We start from the raw sequence: 21952 nt of genomic DNA, 5'->3' as shown, positions 1-21952 counted from the left end.
GATCTACCATCACCCCAGCAGACTATGAGGTAAACAACAGCATCTGAAACTACGGTTCGAACAATACGCCAGTAGCGCCCGGACAGCGATACTTGATGGACCGATTTGTTCGTGAGCTAGTAGAGAGAAGACATGTTATATTAACATCTATAGTACTGCTCTTTATCCGTATCTTATTATGCTGAGCAGAGTCCACGTCCTTCGGGCACCTTCACAGCTCAGCTCGTCGTCTGTACTCAGTACAAAACCGCATGCAATTATGAGGCGCGATCAGCATCTGCTGGCGGCGACGCTTTCTTCTAAACGCTTTTACGTACATACGTTTTTATATAAAGTGTTTTGTGGACAGTGTTTTTGTCTGTCTAATAAAAGTTTATTTAATAGAATAAATAGTTTGATCTTCGGATTCGTGGTTGAGTTGAGAAAAGGGATCAGCGGCGGATCAAACGGTAGGCGGAGTAGGCGATCGCCTAGGGCCTCACCGTGTTGGTGAGCCTAGGGCCCCAAAACAATTGTGTAGTAGTTAAAGGTGTATACATTGGCCACCTCTCCTTATGCTGGAGGGGGCCCCGAAGGGTACCACAAGAGGCCCCTGGCGAAATTTGTCCCGTTCTATACGATGCCGGAACATTCTTTCTCACAATTTTGATACCAAAAGATACTTATAAACATTTGCATCAGGTTTTAGATGTTGGTTTCTTGTATTTTCTGCTCTTCCTTTCACGTTTCCACTCCCATTTACATGCGTCAGATCGCACTTCTACCTTCACATGCACAATACACACGAAACGTTGTACCAAAACAAAACAGAACAGCCGGAAGGACCGCGAGATGGTGTTGGTGTGGCTGTTCCGGACGGCGCAACGTCACTTGAATGTATAGTATGGCCCTTCCGAGGCGCCGTGTGAGTGAACCCAAAGCCAAATGCTCTAAGCCCGCAGCAAGCAAGCACCGCCGACCGCCTTGATACGCTTCTCGGCCAGCTTGGAGAAGTATTTCGCCTTCACAATGATGGGCGCCTTCGGTGGGAAACCGGAACCGAGCAGCTTGAAGTAACCCTACGGATAGAACAAGTTTTAGCGTCATTTGCCTTCAAAGAATAGGTTCGTAGGTGAAGAAATGGTAGACGTTCTTTGTGTTCTAGACTTCAATCAGTAAGGTACGATCAACAGGATTGTTTGCATAATAATTTGTACACAGTATGCATTCTGTCCGCCCGTACGTGAGAATCATCATGCAGAGTGTGACCAAAGGAAGCGCCACCATTCATCACCACAACAAACCCCACGGATACTTACGAACTGAACCAGATCGACGACCGGGACCTTCTCGGGATTCTTCTTCGCTTCCTCGCGCACCTTTTCTGGCACCAGGCTCCACAGGTGTGTGAGGTTAATCGTCGGGCAGAACTTGTGGTTACGGTTCAGATGGAAGTTCCGCATACCGACCTTGCCGAAGTATCCCGGATGGTATTTGTCGAAGTTGATACGATGATGGTGCATACCACCAGCGTTACCGCGACCACCAGGATGCTTACGGTGCTTGCCTACAATGAAGAACCAATCGGTTATTAACACGCAACCAACAGCCGAGGGACGCCAGGATCACTTACCGATACGACCATGACCGTGGCTGACGTGACCACGCAGCTTCCTGGTCTTCCTGCGCACCTTAAGACTCTGTGTAATAGATCATAAAAACAGTGATTCAATCCATTGCATTCAATGCCCTTCCCGATCAACACACGACCGCACATCATTCGATGATCTGTTTGTCTACAAGGTGCAGCAAGGCAGCATCGTCGGCAGTTAGGAGGGATCTTTCCATTTCTATCTTTTATCAGTACAGTACGATCAACAGGATTGGTAGCATAATAATTTGTACACAGTATGCATTCTGTCCGCCCGTACGTGAGAATCATCATGAAGATATCAAACACGAAGGATCACCATCCTAACACCGATGAGGTGCTGCTGCAGCTGGCCATTGCAAACGATGACGGCTTGCTGGGGTAACACCGCACCGCGAAATGCACCCAGCCTTTCTATACTTTGCAACGCCATTTTCACACAGGAACTTTCGCTACTCGATGCACCGAAGGAAGCGCTCGCTGTTGATAACCGATTTCACCCGACACTTACGACCATTGTGTACGAAAATCCAAAAACTTGGCGCTGTTACCACAAAAATGTGTCGACAGCACGTAGAGTTTGCCGGAAAAAGAAAGAGATGGTCGGTGTGTTTGACGTTTAGTCGGGTGACGTTTCAACGGAAGTCGAATCTCTTTGACAACCATTCAGCGGTGCCTAGTGGTGGCTATTATGGGGGGAAAATGTAACAAAAGTTATGAAAAGAAAACGTTTATTTATTTCATGGATGTGGATGGAAGTGGTTCATTAATTTTTTTCTTGAAGCTAGCGAAATGTGGCAGCATTTAAAAAAGGGAAATAATAATTCCATACGAAACCAGAGCCCGCTTTTGCGCGATGAAAAGTTTCATAGCCCCGCAGCTGCAGCTGTCACGGTTGTTTTGAAATTCGAAAGGGAACTGTCAGCATAGCAAGCCGCAAACGGCTGAGTTTGGAAATTGTTTGCTATCGGGAGGGTTTAATTGCTTCGGTGGCTAGAAGTTAGTGGTTTAATAGTGAGAAATATGGCCCAATCGACGCCAAAAGCGGGTCTCCGATCGCAGCTACAGCCTCTGATGCCAGAGGATATGCGTTCCGAGCTGATAGCTGCACTGAAGGTGCAGAACGTACACAATGTTCGCGTTGGGAGTACGTTTGGCTTGAAGCATTGTTGTTTGCACAATCGTAGATTAATTAGTTTGAATGATTTTTAGGTGGCCGTCGTTTTATGCTGCCAGGATCGCACAGCAACAGTCCGGTACGCTGCATGCCAGCGGCAGAGAATAACGAATCGGACAAGCGGCAACAGCTGCGCCTGCAAGCGGTTCGGGAAATTCGTACGTCCGAAGAGTCGTATCTGCGGCAGCTGGAACTGCTGCTGGAATACTTTGTCACACCGCTGCGCAGCAATGGATTTCTGACCGAGAAGGTGCACAACCAGCTCTTCGGACAGCTCGACACTATCCACAACCTTAGCCAAGAGCTGCTCAAGAAGCTGGATGAAAATTTGGACAATGTGGTAAAAGCGTTCACCAACCTGGGTCCATTTTTTAAGCTTTATTCGGTGTACGCATTTGACTATCGCAATTCGCTCTGCATGCTCCAATCGCTAATGGACAAAAATCCCACACTGAAGCGATACATCGCAAACACGGAATCGCGCCCGGAAGTGCAGATGAAGCTGATCTCATTGCTTATCACCCCGATACAGCGCATCCCGCGGTACAAGCTGCTTCTGCAGCAGGTTCTACTTTACACCAGCCCTTCGGATGGCGCATACAAACCGCTGCTGGAATCGATACGGCTTGTAGAACAGTCAGTATCGCACATTAATGCCGTCGTGGAAGATTATGAAAATACCCAAAGATTGATCACGGTCCAGAACGCACTCACCAACAAGTCGCTTAAGCTGGTCAAACCCGGCCGTAAGATCCTGAAGGAAGGGTTTCTGCGTAAGCAAAAGACGGATGGATCCACCTCGAAGAAGTACTGCATTCTAATGTCGGACATGTTCATGTACTGTCGGGTGCTGAAGGACGTTGAGGTGCTACTGACGGAAGGTTCAAGCATCGCGTGCTGCTGTGTGTTTCCGCTGAAGAAGTGCAAAATCGTGGAGCTCTTTCGGGGCAACTTCCGGATCACGTGCAGCGGCGACGGTACGATATTTTGCTCGGACGGTGAGCAGGAAAGCCATGGCTGGTACGTTGCGATAAAGGAGGCAATCGAACTACACGTCCAGTGTAGGAAAACGTTGCGAAAAATGTCCAGCAATAGGAAGCCGATGCGTAAGAAGCATCTGCAGCGTTTGGAACCGGAGGATGATATTATGTGGTTGTTGCGACGCAAGACGACTAGTCCGGATCGTATCCAAAAACCGGATAAGACGAGAAGGAAGCGTGGCGGGTTGTGGCCCTTTACGAAGATTAACTGTTTAGATCTGAATCAATCGCTCGGAGAACCGAGTGGAATGCAACAGTATGTTCCAGCACGATCGGTTGCGAACCATTCGATCGCGTCGCATCGATTTCCACAAGCAACAACCAGTACTGCTGTTGCTGCTAGAACTCAGCTCAGTTCGACAGGATTTAAATGGGGAAACGAAAATGGCACCCCAAACAGCTCAACAGCAGTTATAGCGAGTCCAGGCGAGCTAAATTCAGGAACAGATGAGGCAGATAATGAAGCACAAATCAACGGCAGTAGACACGTGCATTTCAGATTTCCGTCCATGCATTGGCGGTACTAAAACGCACGGATCACTAGCTATTATATATACTCAAAACGTTTTCTCTATGTTTGCTTTTTCCCCGAGAGTACTTTTTACTGTTAGTTTAGTCATTAGAAATTAATATTTATTCAGTAATCCTGGAGCTAACCGATCCGGACACTTTCATTAATATGTAAATCAAATGTTTCTCATTACATTGTGACTCTTGATCCTGTTTTTATGGCACATTATATACCACTTGTAGGGACGTTCTTTCGTGAATGAAGAAGAAACGATATTAGTACACCGAACAATGTGTTAATCTATTTATCGTACTTGAATAAGAGCTAATCGAAAGCACATAATTCAAACAGAAAACGGTGCCTTAAATGATTTGCACAGTAAAACACTTTGGTCAATCAACGCAAGATGAAACACTGGTGGAAAATCAGATAACTGTCGTGTGATAATTGGTATTGGACGTTGACATTGTATAACACCAGAAGGAAATCAGTAAACGTATGAAAGTGAGAAAATTATCTAAAAAAATGCCACTTTTAAAGTGCATAAAGAGATAGAGAGAGTTACAGAGAAAGAGTTTCGTGTAAAGGTGTTTGTCACCAAGCAAAGATTTGGTTGAGACGTTGTTTCTCTTGTTTCGTTTTCGTAGATCTAAACTTTAAATTAGGAACCACGATCGGTTTCTATTCCGAACACCGGTTGCTTTCTTGTTTTTGTTTTACGTTTCTTTACCTTCCCTTGTTAGCTTACTATCTTTGGAAAATTTTGACTAGTTAGTTCGGTTTTCGTTTTTGCACCACTTAGATTCACGTTTTCGTCTCGCACACTTGCTATATTTTTACCGCATGCATCATCTACTTCAGCTATTCGTTCGATTTACGGCTTCACTGTTTTACTTTTACGTGTGTGTGTTTTTTTGTGTTTCTTTAAATTGAATTAGTAATCGTTCAGATATGGTCTACTGAACCACATTGTGTGTTTGTTTGTGTTTTTTTTATTGCTTCGCAATATTAAATACGTTACGTCTGATTAAGAACAGCAGCATTGCAGCAGAAATTTTGGAAATGATTCTTTGGGATATTTCCACTCCATGTTGTACTACCTTATTCGCTATTCCTTCTCGTACTTTCAGCTACGTATTTCATGTCTATTTCCATTCAAATGCATTTCATCTAGTTTTTATTCGTCGCATACGTTTGTCTACGCCGCATCCCTTCCTGGTACTTTCGATATTCTAATATTTTCTTATGGTTGCTCTTTTGAGTTAGTTTGTTTGACTTACGTACGATCGCTTTAAGTTCTGTCGTTACCGGTAACGCTGGGTTTTCGTTCAAATTTTTATATTACTTCAATTGGGCGGCGTATTAAGGTGTACACTAGTGCACCTGGACACGTGATGCTATTAAAGACATTATTCCTACACAGAGTTCCGTCCTCGTGTCGTGTTCGGTTCTGTTGTTTTGCTCATCCTTATTAAAACCACTTATCCCTCAGTGCTTTCAAAGATCGATCTCCATTAGAACGTCAACAAAAGGTGTGCGTCTCCAATGGACGAAAAACGCAATAAACAAACGTGTCAAAAGACAATCGCCGTAACGTACGTAACCTCAGCTTCAAACTTTGTTTGAATTGATTGTAGCGTTACTTTCTACTGTATAACCTAACACACAAACACGCAAAAAACATTGGAGGTCCATTCATTTGTGGGTGAGCCTTAAACTTAATGACTAGGGTCTCTGAGACTGCTGAAGTCAGCGAAGAAGTAAACCATGGACCGTGTTAAATGGTATTGAAGATTCTAAGTCATTAAAAAAATGCATCAACATTCCAAAAATACCAAAGGGTACATAAAACAGATGTTACAAGAAAACATCCAGGGCGGGTAGTTTACAATTAGGGTTGCAGTAATGTGAGCGCAAGCACTCCTCCTCCACGAGCTCATCTAACACTCACGAAATTGCTAGTTATGTTCTGTCCTGAGCATCAGGCAAAAGTAGTAACACAACTCTAGCCTATCTGTAACAAATCAGATGCACTTATTAGTGTAGTTTCTATTGAATCTTTAGAGGAGAGTCATTCATATGAATCCTCAATCAAGAGTGAAGAATAAATCTTGAGATGAATTTGAATTTATTTATGAATCTTGAGGTTCATGAATCCTCAAAGATTTATTAATCCCCAAAAATACAGGAATGCCCAAAGATTCACGAAAATACAAAATTCCCCGGGTATTCGCGAATGTTTGAGGATTTATTGATCTTTAAGCAGACATTAACTCTCAGAATAGAGATTCATAGTTCTTCATTTTGTTCAAAGATTCATTCAAATTCTTGAATCTATAAGACTAGCACTTATGCATATTTATGCAACCAAAGGTCTGAAAAGATCTATTGTAACTTATTATTCGTATGAGCGTTCATTCTTCGTAGCTATTTTCATAATTCTCGATAGTTCTTGGTAGCTCTGAGACAAGAGTTCGTATCGTGTGATAATCTCTCAACCGGTCCAGCATTTTTGCTGTACGTTTGATCACTTTTAGCGGTTCTTGAGACATATTAGATGGTAAAATTGTTAGTAGGACGACATCTCATCTTCAGTTCTATTGTTATTATAAAAATAATTCCACAACCGAAATATGGATAATGTTTTAACCACCAACATAGAAATGGAACTTCCAAACTGAGGAGCTTCACGATCACAAAGAACTTTGTTTGTAACTAAAACTTCACTGAGCCGCTCAAGTATGCAACATGCTTTTGCAACGATCCGATCTGAGATTAAAATGTTTGTCCTACGTTAGCCTTAATTCATCCGACTTTTGCGCTACGTGTTGTTTACTTTTTGTTTGCTATTGCTTCCGGTAGAACATCTATTTTTATACACCAGCCGAATTAATACTCAATTGCTGGTTTGCTTTTTACGGTGATGGTGGTGTTGGCTGGTGTCAGTGATCGTGGCCGTGACGTTTGATAGATTTGGTATGTACTAAGATTCGTGCTGCTGTATTTATTTCGTTCGTCTAATTCATATTCATATCAGAAGGTTTAAAACTCAGTCCTTTGCATCCTTTCCAGCGCATGTTACTGGCTTATGGGTTTAACATCAAAGCACTTTAACATCTATAGGATCGGGTGTTGTCTAAGTTTGAACGTTTCTTTCTCTCATCCAGTTTCATCTGGTGCGTGAGGTTTGCATATTTGTTTCTGTGCTTCTATTGTGTTTAATATGCTTTCTTTACGTTTACTATCTCTTTCTCATAACGATTGCTATTAGTTGTGTTTATTGTTTTGTGATTTGTGGTTTTATTATTACTATTTTTATATTTTGACTGGTGTGTGAGGTTGTTTATTTTTAGCTTTGTGTTGCAATAAAGCTTGCAGTATGGGTTTTTTTTTTCAAATAATCAAACATTATTTTACTTCTTCTAAATTCCCCTCTTTTCAAACAAAACTTTTCTATCCGTTTGAAACAAACAATCGGAAAAAGGATGATTCTTTTGAGAGTTACAAAAGAGTTTCAAACAAAGAATATGGATGGGACCTTCTGTTCCAAGCTGATTATTTCGCACTATACAGCTGACCTGTTCCAACAATAATCGATAAAAAGTTAAAGCACTCGTGTTTCGTGACATAGACACCTCATCGTTCATGCAGCATAAGGTATTATACACATAAGAAAAAAATGGAAACAGTCCTATTACATGTTGAAATTTAACACCACCAACTGCCACCCTTCTTGCTCGCTCGCACCATGTTACGCTGTGGTCACGCGAATAACACCGCGGATAATGGCACAAAAACAAAGCGTCCGTTAGTAACAAATACCGCCGGGGGTTGCTATTTGTCACCCCTGTGACTGGCGGCAACATGGTGGCACCCCCCTTTTTCCTAAGGGTAGGTGTTATTTTGTGGGTGTGAAAGTGAAATTATTCGATTTTTGTTTTTGCTTTACCCAATCCCGCGTTACAAGGGGGAAAGAGATGTGCACAAATGGCAAAACAAAACCGCGTAGCGGTCAAAGGACACACAATGGGAAAAACGGCTTCTGGAAGGCATTGCTTACGGTTAGGGTCGCAAAATCGCGTGTGTTGTTTCCGCGGCGCAATAATGTTTTCCCATTCGAAGGAGCATAACGACATCAGTAAACAGAATGCCCTCAGATTATGCATCAAAGGGTATCAAACAAAACACGATCATGCTTTTGTGGTTGCCCTATTTATGCCACAACTTACAGTAACCTTTAATCGTCCATTCAAAAAAGATAACAAAATCAAATTCTTTCTACTAACTGTAGTGCTGCAGAAAATCTTTCAAGTGGCATTGGGCAATTTACCTGCATTTATCGCCATTCGATGCAAATCATGACGAGGTTAAACAGAAGGAAGCGGTTCCAAAACCACGAATAAATGTACCACTTTTTGTTCCTTATCTCAGAGCAATCTTGGTCTGGTAAAATCTTCCACATGTTGCTATCGTAAAGGAAATTTCTTCCATCGCTATGATCATCAGCTTCGTCTTGCCATGTGCTGTGTCGGTATCTTCATTCGTGCGGTCTATTTTTAAATACAATTCTTCACGCAAGATGTTCTACGTACGTTTCGCAATGCAATTAAAGAGCTTATCGTCATTCATCGCGCTGTTGTGGCGTGGCGATAGTTACGCGCACCAACGATAACAAACGGATAATTAAGGCAAGAAAGGTGATTAGACGTATGTGTGTGCTGCTGGCTATTTCTCAGTTTTGCATCAGATAGGGACATATCTATCGCTCCCTCCTTCGGGACGCAGGGATCCCAATTCCCTAGCGTTCCTTAGGTAGTTATTATAATAAATAGTTAAAGCCGCACGTAGGAGAAAACGTTTTAACACAAATAATCTTCAAAATGTCTTTCATGAGTTTCGCTGTGGGTTGTAGGTAATTGTATTTTTGTTTTGTTTTCTCTCCCTTTTTTCTGTTTCTTCTGCTCGTTATAGAATAATTATATTTAACATACCTGTTTTGTTTCTTTTTTTTCATCGATTTCTTTTTCAGACACTCTCGTATTGCTGCTGCTGCTGCTGCTGCGGTTACCGGCGAGGGTGAGACGATGTTTGTTTACAATTTTACTCGTCCCTCCCTCAACACTATCCCCATGGGTGTCTATCCATTCACGTTCCTTGGTCAATTTATTGCAGCATACAGCCCATACACACCCAGCAGATGCGTGAGAGTAGGAGTAAAAAGTCGGATCATCAACGGCGGTTCACGTAGTTCGGCTTCTGCTGCGCAATGTATGATCGGTGCAAAAGGAAATCCATTACCGGCACACAAACGTACACATACTCGAACACACGTTCACATTATTACAACAGCAGCGGATTGACTAGATCTCGAGCAAATCTCGAGGAAAATTATTACCAAAATTTAAACACAAAACCGATTCCTGCTCTTGCTCCTCTAAACAAACACACCTGCTCACAGTCCACCGTTGTAAGCATAGTCGGCCTTGTTGTGCATCACCAGGCAACCGTCCACGAAGTAAAAACTATCCGAACGCGTTTCGAACGGATGCTGAATCATTTCGTTCACTATTTTTGCAGATGACAAGAAGGGAAGATGAGAAAATTAAAATTAGAATTATCAAAGGGTTGGTGTGCGAATGTTTGCGATTTCTTTTGCAAAATCGTTCGAAGTTGTGCAAAAAAAAGGGCACAGCAAACACATGCTCTCAATTGTATCTAGTTCACATTTCTACCTAGCTCTTGGCTGCACATTGCACCCGCGTACACAATTGCACCGACACTTACCTAGATCCGGTGGGATAGCGGGGAACTCGTAAATGTGTTCGCAAGTATTTTTAGAAAAGGGAATGCAGTATCCAAACTCAAAGTCGAACGTTTTCAGCAACCGATCCTTGAAGAAGTGTCGTTCGATCATGCGAAAGTTTTTCACACTCTTGCTGCCAACGGTAAACTCGACACTGTTTGCCAGCAGGTCCAGGATGACGGGTGTCATGCAATATGTAAAAAATGATAATTATTGGTCATATGGTTCGATGGTAAATTTGAAAGAATGTTGTGGAACACCTACGTAGCACCGACGGTTTTTAGTTTTAGAAATTGCGGCGTAAATTGGTACCGCACGTAACGGCCAGCATTCGGTTCGAACGTTTCCTCCGTATCTTCACTTCCCGCAGTCGTGGCGGATGGCGCTCCAGCAGGTTCATCATTTGTCGTGCTTGCAACCGAATCCTTCGTCTTGCTGTCGGCTCCCGCTGTATGGGCGATGTCGCTGAGCGATGGTTTCGCTATTTCAAACAGCACCGCACCGGACTCCAGATCTCGAATTTTGAAGCGCGTAAAGTCAATCTCGTAGATGTTCGCGTCCGGTGTGCAGAGGTAGTCTTCGGTAATTTTATTAAGCTGCAGCACGTAATCGGGGGTGACCGTGCTTTGCACCGAAGTGCCACCGGTTGCTGCCGTAGGGCTCTTTGGCGAAGGCCCTTCAGCATCAGCAGCCCCCTGTCCCGATATCGATGAGCTCAGCTTCTTGCCCACCACACTCATGGTTTTATTGGGTCACAGCAGCACCAAATGAAGTTTGAGGACGAATGTAAAGGGGCTGGTTTCTTGGTTGAATAATACTCTTAATTCGATGGAAACCACTGCGACACGGCACGTTCTATCGGTGTGCCAGTATTATCGCAACAAAACAGTACAAAAACTACACTAAATCAGCCACATATCCAGCGAAATCCTTCCTGGGTCTGCTCTGTATTGTAATTTTATTACAATGCGAAAAGAAACGTACGTGATGCGTCCAGAGAGTTTGTGTTTGTGTTTTTTTGTGTTCCCTTCGTTACCTGTCAGCTGTCAGCAGTGCGAGTGCGTGAAAAAGGGGAAAATGGATGTCAACAAACGAATAAAGAAAACAAGATTTTAAACAGGAATACAGTTGCACTTTGATTGTAATATTACATGCAATGATGCATACATATTTGTACATTAAAAGATCGCACCAAACAGTTCGCATAAGTTGCAATTTATTCCAATCCAACGAGCCATTCAAACCAATGTCTGACAGCGGTCAAAATTCGAACGACCAAGGTTGCTAGAGCGGATCGGCATTTATTCAATGTCAACAAAATGCCAAACAACAAAAAAAGAGTTCCGATACCGAAATGAAATGAAAACCATCCGCTGCGGTCGTGTGCCAGCACGGGCAAAATTTGCTCAATTTCCGCGAAACGATAAGGAAGTGCAAGTGTAGAACAAAATGCTCAAGAAAAGCCGCTTCGTGAGTGATCGATAGATAAAAGATTGTTGTACGCCAAAAACGTTCTTGTGTGCATTGTGTAAAGAAGCCCTTAGAGGAACGGAAACGCTGGAGGAGAGCGGACGACGGTTTGCAGTTTGTGAAGGGAAAAAATGCAACGATGGGCGAAAACGGGGCAAAAGGTGCGTGAGTTGGGTGAATTATGTTTACCCTGTGTAATTGTCGGTGGGATGAAGTGATGGGCTATGTAATAATGTCCCGGGGCAGCCTGCAGGTCGCGCTATTTAGCGACAAATTCACATATGAAGCGCTTCGATTGCGGGGGTGCGTGGGAGTGTTAATGCTTGTGTATATGCCTCTCTATTCCTCGCAATGCTGCAATCAATGATACAATATATTGTGCGTGTTTAAAATGGTAAAGCAAAACGTTTAAAACTGCATCCTTATGGTAAGGGTAGCAAGAGCTGCGTAATGCGTAACAACATCCCCCGCAACGACTAGGATCGAAAGCAAAATAATGCTATAACATAAAACACATTCCTAAGGGCGTTTTCCCTTTCATTCGCACAAATGTTGACATGTTGTTTGGTAATATTGCGTAGAAACGTGCGTTGTGCGTACGAACGAGCGAGGCCCCGTGCCTGTGTGTGCGTGTGCTTTAGCTCCAAAAGGTCGTCGGATGTCTACTATGTTTACGATGCGACCATGACTCATGCGACGCTTGTTTGTTGGGCTCTTTGGATAATGTTGTCACCGTTGACCGTCGGTCGTCTAATGTGCGTGTGTATTTGCGGCATTGGCATGGAATGCAGTGTAGCAACAAAGTACAAGGAAAAGAAATAATAAGTAACTTATCAAGCGGAAACCGTTCCCTTTGCTCACGTAGCTAAAGGGATCACGTAATATTATGGATGGACTTACTTAATGTCCAGTTTCGATGGATGCATCACACACCATATTGATGGAGCTTCCTCATTAGAGTTGATAAGAATGTGAAACAAAATAGAGCAAAACGTAAACAGCAGCGGCAAACCAAAATAAGACGGTACCGCTGCACCTGACCTTGACATTTCATTCATTAAAAGAAAGAAGGAAAAAATCGAAAGAAACACTACGGAACGTGCCTTCCTTGTTCGCCGTACTAAGATCGATATGTTGCATTTAGAAAATAGATTTGAAGCAATGCGCTAAAATGCGAATAAAGCAGTTGGTGTGGCCACACACAGCCGCAAACAGAACGAAATAAGAACGGTGGAAACCCAACTGAATAGTGAAAGCGTTTGAACGCATGCCAAATCCAAATGAAAACATCCAACCCAACACAAGTGCACGACGGAGAGAGACAGAATTCGGTATGTGCTACAGATAGAACGGAATGACTGTGCTTGGCTATAGCTTGGCAACTTAATGAACTAATTTGCCCTAAGTAGGCTTCTACCGTATCTATAAGCCAACGAATTGAAAGGGGTAAGAAGGTTAATCAAGCAATCACCGACGTTCCGATCACCGGTTTTCTATGCTGATTACAACATAGTACAGCTGTGTGGACCTCAGCGCAAGGGGATTCAAAACAAACACACACTTCGTAACCATTGCGCTAGCAACATTGAAATTGTTATCAACAACTATTTCTTGTTTTTATCTTGTAGGGAATCCAGGCACAACTGCATGTGCTAGCTGCTATAATGCGATAGAACCGGAACAACATGTGGCCGCTGTTGGTCAGCTGTGGCATGCGGAATGCTTCAGGTAAGGTGGCTTGTCTTGGTGATCCAAGACTAAACAGCGAAATGCTATCGGGTTGTTTGATTAGATGTATTATTGTTGCCTTCCGCGCGTTGCCTTGGTGGTGGTTTCACACCAGAAGGAGGTTGTAAGGCGCAAAAAAAACATAGTGCCGCACCGCACATGAGCTTGACCACGTGCATTCGATAATCCGAATCCGAAGTCTTTCCTTCGATTGGACACGGCTGGGGGTGAAATGTCTCGCCATGCCATGCATGCACCCACCGTGGCGGAGAGGTTTTAATTCGGTTACAGTACGCTAATTAAATTTACCATTGCAATGAGCGTTTTTAAATGTAGTGGGTGTTTGTGTGTTTCCTTTTTATTCTTATTTCCTTTCATTAGATGTTCGGTTTGTGATGCACGGCTGTCGAGTTGGTATTTCGAGAAGGACGGGCTGTTGTTCTGTAGGGATGATCATTGGTCGAAGTTTGGTGACTGCTGTCAGCAGTGTTCGCAGGTAATTACAAATCGCGTTTAATGTGTTCTTTAAGCTATTCGATGAATTCACATGTTTTTTATCGCAAACTATTCCAGTTTATCTCCGGACCTGCGATGTTTGCCGGTGATCACAAATTCCATCCGGAATGTTTTCGTTGCGAATTGTGTAAAGTGTTTATCGGCGACAGAGAATCTTACGCACTGCTGGAACGATCGAAGCTATACTGGTATGTACGGCTAGGCTGAAGCTGCCATTCGATATCAACTGATAGCAACGCATTCTTTTCTCTTCTTGCAGCGGTGTATGCTACAAGCGTCAGCAGAAAGTATTGGAAGTGAATCGCAATGAAACAATAGTTTTACCGGCGAAAGAGAGACATAAGCTGCCGCATTCCATCCGGCTGGTCGAGATACCCTGGAGTGGCAACCGATCTGATCGTATACGCTTGGCAACGGACGAAAAACCGTACAGTACGTCCCTGAAAGGTGTTGCCAACGGATGCAAGAGCGTTCGAATATCGGAGTAAGTAACAGCTTCAAACTGACAATGTGTCAATGTGCCGATCACCGGTATGCTCACGCACTTGCTCTCTACTAACCAAACCTATCCAACTTGCTTCTACGTGATGCTGCTTTCTACGTGGATTTGTGGATGACGCTTACGGATGTAAACTCAAAATTATGTTCAACCTAGGGTGTTCTGTACCGCTTACGGACAGCTAGGAAAGTACATTTTTTCTTGTATTAATACCGCATTGGATTCCTGCTGTGGTTTGCTTCACTTTAGGTAAATAACATACACTAATTCTCACATATTGTTTTCCATCTACTGTTGCTAAACTCAACTAATACAATGAGCTTTTGTTACATTAATCCCTGATATTTACCTAAAATTAACATAAAACTTTCTTCTTTTGTTTGCGTAGAGTAACGCTTAATTCAGATTTAATGTCACTACGGGTAGGCGAAAAGGTACTGGAAGTCAATGGTACACCCGTACGCGATGTACCGCTGGGAAGTTTGCAAAATCTCATCGAAGCCTCAGCCGGTAAAGCACTTCAGCTGACGGTGGAACACGATCCGGATTTTGTTGAGCAACCGGTGACTGGTGTTAAAGGTTGTGAAGGAATTCTGTCCGCTTCCTATAGTGGTGTATCAAAATGTCCGGATGCGTTGAACAATAACGAGGATGATGAATCCACACGGAGTCTATCGCCCAGTAAACTTGAACGTATATTCAAAAAGAAGGATGAAGGTTACATGAGCGGATCGTCGAGAAAGTTACAGAAACGTTTGAAGGATGTCAATTGCAATACTGGTGAGCAAAAAGTTCAGTGAAAAGCTGCACGGAAAGGCATATCTTAGTAATGTTTTGTTTTCACCCGTTACCATACAGCTACCAATAGTTTAAAGGAGAAAGAACGCAGCTCGAGCATGTCCCGCTTGCTAGACGAACATCGCACGATGGCAACGGGTGGCGAATTTTATGACCTCTCGCGGACTAAATCATTTCGCGTAGAACCGAAAGCAGCACGCATCTTCCGTGCTTCGGATCTGGTGCAGGGCGAACTACTGGGGAAAGGATTTTTTGGACAAGTGTTCAAAGTGACGCATCGCGTTACCCAGGAAGTGATGGTGCTAAAGGAACTGTATCGTGTCGATGAGGAAGCGCAAAAAAATTTTCTCAAAGAGGTGGCAGTGCTGCGATCGCTTTCGCATCACAACGTGTTACGGTTCATTGGGGTGCTGTATAAGGACAAGAAGCTGCATCTGGTGACGGAATTCATACCCGGCGGATCGTTGAAGGAGCTGATACACGATTCAGGGCAGCCACTTAGCTGGGATCAGCGGATATCGTTTGCGCGAGATATTTCAAGCGGCATGAGTTACCTACACTCGATGAACATCATTCATCGGGATCTAAATTCGCTGAACTGTTTGGTGCGCGAGAATGGCACGGTGATAGTGGCCGATTTTGGATTGGCGCGTATCATCAAGCAACCGTTGATCAGCACTACTGCTTACGAGAAATGTACTGCAACACCGAACGGAAATGGTACGATCGGACGTAGGGGACGGCCGCGCCGTCAGCGATATACGGTGGTGGGTAACCCTTACTGGATGGCACCGGAAATGATGCGCGGCAATAAGTACGACGAGAAGGTGGACATCTTCTCGTTCGGCATCATGTTGTGTGAAATCATTGGACGAGTGCAGGCCGATCCGGACTATTTGCCCCGGTTGCCAGATTTCGGACTGAACGAGAAGGTTTTTCGGGAAAAATTTTGCGGCCAGTGTCCGGAGCCTTTCTACAAGATTGCCTTTCTGTGCTGTGATTTGAACCCAGACAAACGGTAAGTAAAATCGACATTGGACATAAATGGCATTGAGTGTTAAACGTCTCCGCGGTATATTGTTTATTTCAGGCCTCCGTTTCATGTGCTGCAAGGTTGGCTAGAAACCATGGCTACAGTAGTAGCCCTGAAGCGACCCATTCCGACAAGAATCGTCGATGAAATAGAGAACTTTAAGGAGCTGCAAAGCACGGAATCAAGTTTGTGTACCACTCCTGATGGCTTAACGACGCCACCACCAGCATCTGGTGGATATGGTCTTAAGCCATCGCCCAGCCGGAAGCGCATTTGTGAGGGACAGGAAGAAGACCAAGCGGAACGGCAACATAAGATGACCGATGTTCAAACGACGAGTCTAGATATGGTAGACGGTGTTTGTAATGTGCCTGTAGACAGTAATGTTCGTATGCCATATGTCCCCACGAGTGCTGCTCCGCATTCGGAAGGAATAAACGGTGCACCCGCATCGGTAGGTCCAGGTTTCGTTGTTGTGGATTTTAACGATATACCAAAGTCACCACACCTGGGGAAAGATTTTTCCGCCAACGGGGATCGTATACGCGACAGTATACGTGCGAAGCGACGGCAACGAATGATGCTGAGCCGAGAGAATCAACGAAAGTCGCTCGATTCTAGTTTGTTAGCTGCTCGGCTTGGGACTACCGATCAGTTTGCGGATACTAGCTGTACGACAGATGACGGTAGTGCATCGGAACCGATCAGTTTAATCATGACAAGCGAAATGATCGCAAAGGAAGGCGCGGCCAGCGTGGCTGATAGACCAACTACGGATCAGATACTTGCATCGGTAAAAGATAGCTTGGAGCGTAATAAATCTCCACTGCAAGATGTCCAATCTACTGGCCATCAGGTTTCTGCTCGAGACGGGAGTACGTTTGTGGATGAACCGCTAGCTCAACAGAAAACGAAACATTACGGTGAGAAAGGATTCTTAATTCACCTTCAAAATGGACATCTCACGCTGAACAATGTGCGCGATCTGGAGAACTGTTCGGATTTTGACTCGAGTTGCGATACCAGTTTGAACTACATGGAGGTAAATGGCAATCGAGTTGACAATGAGGTGTGTGAATCCATTGTTGCTCACACAGAAATGTGTGTGAGTACTCTAACCCATATTCCGGGGGATCGTGAGAAGGACATCTTTCCTTTAGGTGAACGTAAAAAGTGTGAAAAAGAAAACATTGCTCTCGATGAGGAATTGAAGCCCATGCCCGTGGAAACAAAAAAGAATTTCACTTCTTTGAAAGCTACCTCTCCGTTGGCGTCGATTCTCCCGGAAAGTAACAGCAGCACTACAACGGGGCTGATGGATGGCAATGTAATGGCGGCCAAAAGAGAGGAAAAGTGCATATCCTCTAGTGCTCAAAAAGCCGTCCAATATACCAGGAAATTGTTCCGCGCCGCTGAACCTTCAACGACTGCAAGTACGCCATCAAGCTCTAAGCATCACTATGATATTGCTGGGACGCATCGATCCACAGTAACAGCGGGATCAAAAGTTACCGGTAAAGGAAGTGGACATGTGCGTACGACCTCGTCGGAACGATCGATATTTTCAACCAAACAAAAAATATCTCCCACGTCCGATCCGGAACCGCAAACCGGATTTGGGGGCCCAATTTCGGCATCAGCACAGGTGACGGGTGACCTTCCGATGGGAGATCGCATAGGCAAATCCAATGTTGTTAAACCATCTGTCCATACTACGGTGCATTCGTACAAATCTAAACCAAATGAATCTACAGATATGGGAAGCAAGGGACAAACGTTACGGTTATCTTCAGGGAAACGCACTGGGGGTGTGGTTGGGAAATCGGGGAGTGGAGGTAGAGCACCTGTTGTTGCTGACAGTGCAGTTTGTATCGATGAGATGATTCCATCCACTGGTAAACCTCCGATCAGTTGCACCGGTTCCGCTAATTTGCTAAAGCTAAGCAAGGGTCGTACGTATCGACCGGCAGAGCGGATGACAGTCCACTACAACGAAGTTCGCGCCAACTCGGGCAGTAGGGAGAAGTATACATCGACCCTTTCGCCAACGGTTGGCAGCAGTGGTAGCAATTCACGTCCAGAGTCCCCTTCTCAATCAGCTCTAACTGGAAGCCGCTCTGTTACTGGCAGCAATAGCAATGGTAACCGCAGCATCGGCATTCTTTCCCCCGCTAGCATTAGACGTCTTAATGCTCGTCTGCTAGAGACACGGAAGGTAAATACCGGGTTTTCGCAGGCTCATTCGGTATCGGCAGCGCTCAAGGGTGGTAAAGGAATTGGCCCAATGGTGGCTGGAACGAAAGGGCCCGGAATGGCTAGAAAAGTGCCGTTGTCTCCGACTAGTCCGGTGCGAGGAGCTTTGCACGGTGGTCCCGTGTCCGGTGGATGTATTAGAGAGCGGAAGGTACTATCACCGACCGCCCTCGTCAAGGTGCCCAAGTAAACAGAGTGGGAAAAGCTTGCTCACAATTGAATTGTACCTTTTAAACGTATATTGTCGTTTAAGACTCAACACCCACATACACACACATTAACTGCTCAGCTAACGATCTTAGGGAAACAGGCGTTCGTTATTGAAAGTTATATAGAATCTTGACAAAACAAAAGCCAAGGCAGCTACATGCCAATCGCTACTTGCTAAGTAATAATGTGCTACGATTCGTGCTCGTCAAGTGGCTCGACAACTAGTTACAAGACTACCTTTAATGGGAGAGGAAGTGCAACCGTTTTAAAGTCGATTTCTCAAAGCACCTTCTTATTTAAGCACCTCTTGTTCCGGACACTACTCTACTCAGATAACACCTCTCTTAACTCTCCCCACACAACAGTGCATAGGAAAAGTGCGAAAATCTGTACTAGTGCTGCAAGACTTCGTTCATGGCCTCACGTTTAGTTTAAGTTAGTATGACGGTGCATTCTTTGTGTGACTGGGGCGGTGGTGCGAATGCATTGACACCTTTCAAACCCGCAAGCAAAAGTTGAACGAGTGACGAAGATTTCACATCACCTGTGTACAGATAAAGTTATAATATTTGTTAGGTTTTATTCCATGAAAATGCCATTTTTGGTTCAAGCACTACGATATTCCAGATATTCCAGAGTGACTGTAAATTTCCTGTTCCTGTAAATGCGGAATGATGGATCGATCAGTACAGGATTTAATATTTTTTGACAATGTCAAACAATTTATTTGCGTTGTTGCTTTAACAATTTTTTATGGATTTTTCCCTCATTTATATTCCTGGATGATCTCGCGTTCTGTCTCTTTAACACTCTGCCTCTTCCTGGTGCAGGAGTTCATCTCACTTATATTTTAGCAACAGTCACGTTTAAATCTGTGCAAAGTAATTTTATCTGCCTTTTAAAAAAATAGTTTCTCCCTTTCCAATTGTACTAAATGTATAACGACACGATTAATAAGGAGATTCTCAACCCGATAGCAAGATGAAGTTACTAACCGGACTGTGATATTGTGGTATATATATAAAGCACGTGGTTATAGTGTGCCCGCGTACATACTTTTCTTTTTTATGTTTACACTAAGACAAGAAGGCCTGCGGGCCACCAAGCCATGTAAGAGATTGCAAACTAAAAAGACATTAAACACGTAACAGGATACCAAGATGGGCAAGTGGCGTTGCAACTGCTTAGCGTTACATTTTTATTGAGGGCCTAGATTTTACCAAACTTTTTATTCACAAACACATCCTTTTTTAAGTTAGCCTTTAGGTAGTGGTTAGCAGTGCAACAACAGTACGGATTTCAACCTTTAGTGAACGTTAGATGTAAGGCGTGAGTGCAACCAGAATGACCGGAATAAGAATATAAAGCAACGATGTTACGATCCTGGACCGTAATGCGAACATTATGCATTAATGCAAAGTTCTGCAAGATTGTAATTAGTAATGTAGATAGTATAAGCAATGCATACAAGATAGGTGAAACGGTTCCGGAACCGGTTAGAATGTAAGGTAGCGCAGTGTACAAACCGTTCCTATGCTCGGTTTTTACTAAACGTTGCAAAGGTTATAAAGGCGACCAACGGCAAAGTCCTGCATGGAAATGAAATCTACTTGATTGGGAAGCGCGATAAGCGGAAAGTAAGAAATGTATTTGAAAAATTGACTCGGTCGGATGATCGATAGAAGTGCAATAATAATGCAACTCCCACATCCAGTAACATGCCTGTGAGGATAGCATAAATGTGAGCCTTGTATTTGTATTCGAAGCGGATAGGAAAATTCAGTGACCCTGCAATGTATTTGATACCCTTTTTTTCTTCGACTCTCGTACTTGCGATGCAAAAGGGCTGGTGCGTGTAACGTGTAATGCAAGCCACCTAACATGCACAAGGATGTATGTAAAATGTATTAATTTATTGTTCAATTATTCCGACTTTCCGATGCAAATAACAAAAAGCACAGCACGAAAACGGTACACGTGAAATGTGGACGCACAGGTGGATGCAGTTGAAAGGAAGAATGATTTTTTATGTCTCATTGACCACTCTCACAAAAGGAAAAAGAAAAACATGACAAAGAATGAAACATTTTGCCGATATTTACTAGTTACATCCCGATCAATTCCGACTTTCGCGTGTATGTTTGGATTTTCTCCTGCCCCGCAGGGTAACCTTTTTGCTGGCATTCTGCTTGGTTTTCTTTTCTGGTGTAAATGCCTATTGTTCCGATTATTTTTATCGCGTGCATGTGGCGTTGGCCTAAAAGTGCATTGTTGTGTTAATTTGTTTTACCATGGTGCGTGTGTGGTGGAAAATACTTATGGAAATGGAATGCTTCCAAAGGCAGCGTCCTGCGGCAAGACAAAACAGAAAATGTTATTAAGGATGCATTATTTATGTGTTATCGAAAACAACAGTTTACATTCATCCGCGCAAAACAATAGTGCACTGTATAACAAGGATGGCACAATGGAGTTGCAACGAATGGAATAATTTACAGGAAATGCAAAATGGAGTTTTTCATTTGAAGAAATAAAATGGAGCAAAAAGGTTCTTTCGAATGCCGAGCATGAAACAGGTTGAGGAACAGGTACAAGTCAGGGAAATTGAAATCCGATCTGAAGGAATACGTAAAGTCATTAATTGAATAATTTCGTTTATGTACACGCCAACCAGTGCAGAAGCACACTGTGAGGGATCGAAGGGCTAAAGCCTACTGCAAGCAAGAACATCTCATGCCATTGAGAAGGCAGGATACGTTTGATTTGACACTAATTTATTAACACACTGATAAAATGTTTCTTCTTGCCATCTGTACTCGTTGCAAACACACGAGCGAATGCACGAGTTAATGTATGTGTTACACATTGCTGGCTGATTGGATGCGTGTTAATACCTTTCTAATCGTAATAAAGTTAAATATGGTACAGAAAAGATACGCGCACTGTTACGAATGGTTTTGTTCATGATGATAGACGATTGGTAGCACCTTCCGAAGCTGCTGCCAGCATCCAATGCAAAGAAAATAGCGTTCACTTGACTTCCGAATGTCCTTCGCGTCCGCGGGGTCTCAGATTCCGAGCTGCGGGCAGATGTTTTCATCGCGAATGCTGAGGATGAGGATCATGTAAATGTTGCTGCCAAAGAAATGATGCGTCTGTGCATCGTAGCAGCCTGTGACTGCTGTCAAACTAAATCACGGCTACAGATGGTGGATTGGAAGCTGACCCGTTGCACAGGTGAGTGTATGCAAATTTTATTCATTAGTAAAATTACGTTAATAAAA

At 43.7% G+C, this 21952-nt stretch overlaps 4 protein-coding genes across 4 annotated transcripts; 2 read left to right on the top strand and 2 right to left on the bottom strand.

The window, feature by feature from the left end:
* Positions 1–677: 677 nt before the first annotated feature.
* On the bottom strand, positions 678–2234 carry LOC128309358 (60S ribosomal protein L27a). The gene is made up of 4 exons (XM_053045724.1): positions 2142–2234; positions 1613–1679; positions 1299–1546; positions 678–1058 (listed from the first exon to the last, which is right to left on the bottom strand). The coding sequence occupies exons 1-4, from the start codon at positions 2145–2147 to the stop codon at positions 930–932; spliced, it is 450 nt and encodes a 149-aa protein (XP_052901684.1). The 5' UTR covers positions 2148–2234; the 3' UTR covers positions 678–929.
* A 419-nt stretch (positions 2235–2653) lies between these two features.
* Positions 2654–4374, top strand: LOC128298217 (putative protein tag-52). Its single transcript, XM_053033961.1, has 2 exons — positions 2654–2777; positions 2843–4374. The coding sequence occupies exons 1-2, from the start codon at positions 2654–2656 to the stop codon at positions 4372–4374; spliced, it is 1656 nt and encodes a 551-aa protein (XP_052889921.1).
* Positions 4375–6598: 2224 nt separating this feature from the next.
* LOC128309604 (protein unc-119 homolog) lies at positions 6599–11145 on the bottom strand. Its single transcript, XM_053046038.1, has 3 exons — positions 10426–11145; positions 10143–10315; positions 6599–9923 (listed from the first exon to the last, which is right to left on the bottom strand). The coding sequence occupies exons 1-3, from the start codon at positions 10899–10901 to the stop codon at positions 9811–9813; spliced, it is 762 nt and encodes a 253-aa protein (XP_052901998.1). The 5' UTR covers positions 10902–11145; the 3' UTR covers positions 6599–9810.
* Positions 11146–11751: 606 nt separating this feature from the next.
* Positions 11752–21587, top strand: LOC128297314 (LIM domain kinase 1). The gene is made up of 9 exons (XM_053032939.1): positions 11752–11792; positions 13260–13359; positions 13741–13855; positions 13933–14063; positions 14135–14359; positions 14531–14623; positions 14763–15154; positions 15233–16190; positions 16263–21587. The coding sequence occupies exons 1-9, from the start codon at positions 11771–11773 to the stop codon at positions 18646–18648; spliced, it is 4422 nt and encodes a 1473-aa protein (XP_052888899.1). The 5' UTR covers positions 11752–11770; the 3' UTR covers positions 18649–21587.
* Positions 21588–21952: the final 365 nt, after the last annotated feature.

The sequence above is a fragment of the Anopheles moucheti genome, chromosome 2, assembly GCF_943734755.1.
Source record: "Anopheles moucheti chromosome 2, idAnoMoucSN_F20_07, whole genome shotgun sequence".
Classification (NCBI taxonomy): domain Eukaryota; kingdom Metazoa; phylum Arthropoda; class Insecta; order Diptera; family Culicidae; genus Anopheles; species Anopheles moucheti.
The sequence above is the reverse complement of the archived record's forward strand: the minus strand, read 5'-3'. Positions and strand labels throughout refer to the sequence as shown.

What these genes read in the sequence shown, in the direction of transcription:
- LOC128298217 (XM_053033961.1), top strand. Translation starts at nt 2,654, where the DNA reads ATGGCCCAATCGACGCCAAAAGCGGGTCTCCGATCGCAGCTACAGCCT. An exon ending in ACACAATGTTCGCGTTGGGA is followed by an intron (nt 2,778 to 2,842) that starts GTACGTTTGGCT and finishes AATGATTTTTAG; the next exon opens with GTGGCCGTCGTTTTATGCTG.
- LOC128309604 (XM_053046038.1), bottom strand. Translation starts at nt 10,901, where the DNA reads ATGAGTGTGGTGGGCAAGAAGCTGAGCTCATCGATATCGGGACAGGGG. An exon ending in CTAAAAACCGTCGGTGCTAC is followed by an intron (nt 10,316 to 10,425) that starts GTAGGTGTTCCA and finishes GCTGGCAAACAG; the next exon opens with TGTCGAGTTTACCGTTGGCA. An exon ending in CGCTATCCCACCGGATCTAG is followed by an intron (nt 9,924 to 10,142) that starts GTAAGTGTCGGT and finishes CTGCAAAAATAG; the next exon opens with TGAACGAAATGATTCAGCAT.
- LOC128297314 (XM_053032939.1), top strand. Translation starts at nt 11,771, where the DNA reads ATGGGCGAAAACGGGGCAAAAG. An exon ending in TGGCATGCGGAATGCTTCAG is followed by an intron (nt 13,360 to 13,740) that starts GTAAGGTGGCTT and finishes TCCTTTCATTAG; the next exon opens with ATGTTCGGTTTGTGATGCAC. An exon ending in GATTTGAACCCAGACAAACG is followed by an intron (nt 16,191 to 16,262) that starts GTAAGTAAAATC and finishes TGTTTATTTCAG; the next exon opens with GCCTCCGTTTCATGTGCTGC.
- LOC128309358 (XM_053045724.1), bottom strand. An exon ending in CCACGGTCATGGTCGTATCG is followed by an intron (nt 1,547 to 1,612) that starts GTAAGTGATCCT and finishes TCTTCATTGTAG; the next exon opens with GCAAGCACCGTAAGCATCCT. An exon ending in TCGTCGATCTGGTTCAGTTC is followed by an intron (nt 1,059 to 1,298) that starts GTAAGTATCCGT and finishes TTCTATCCGTAG; the next exon opens with GGTTACTTCAAGCTGCTCGG.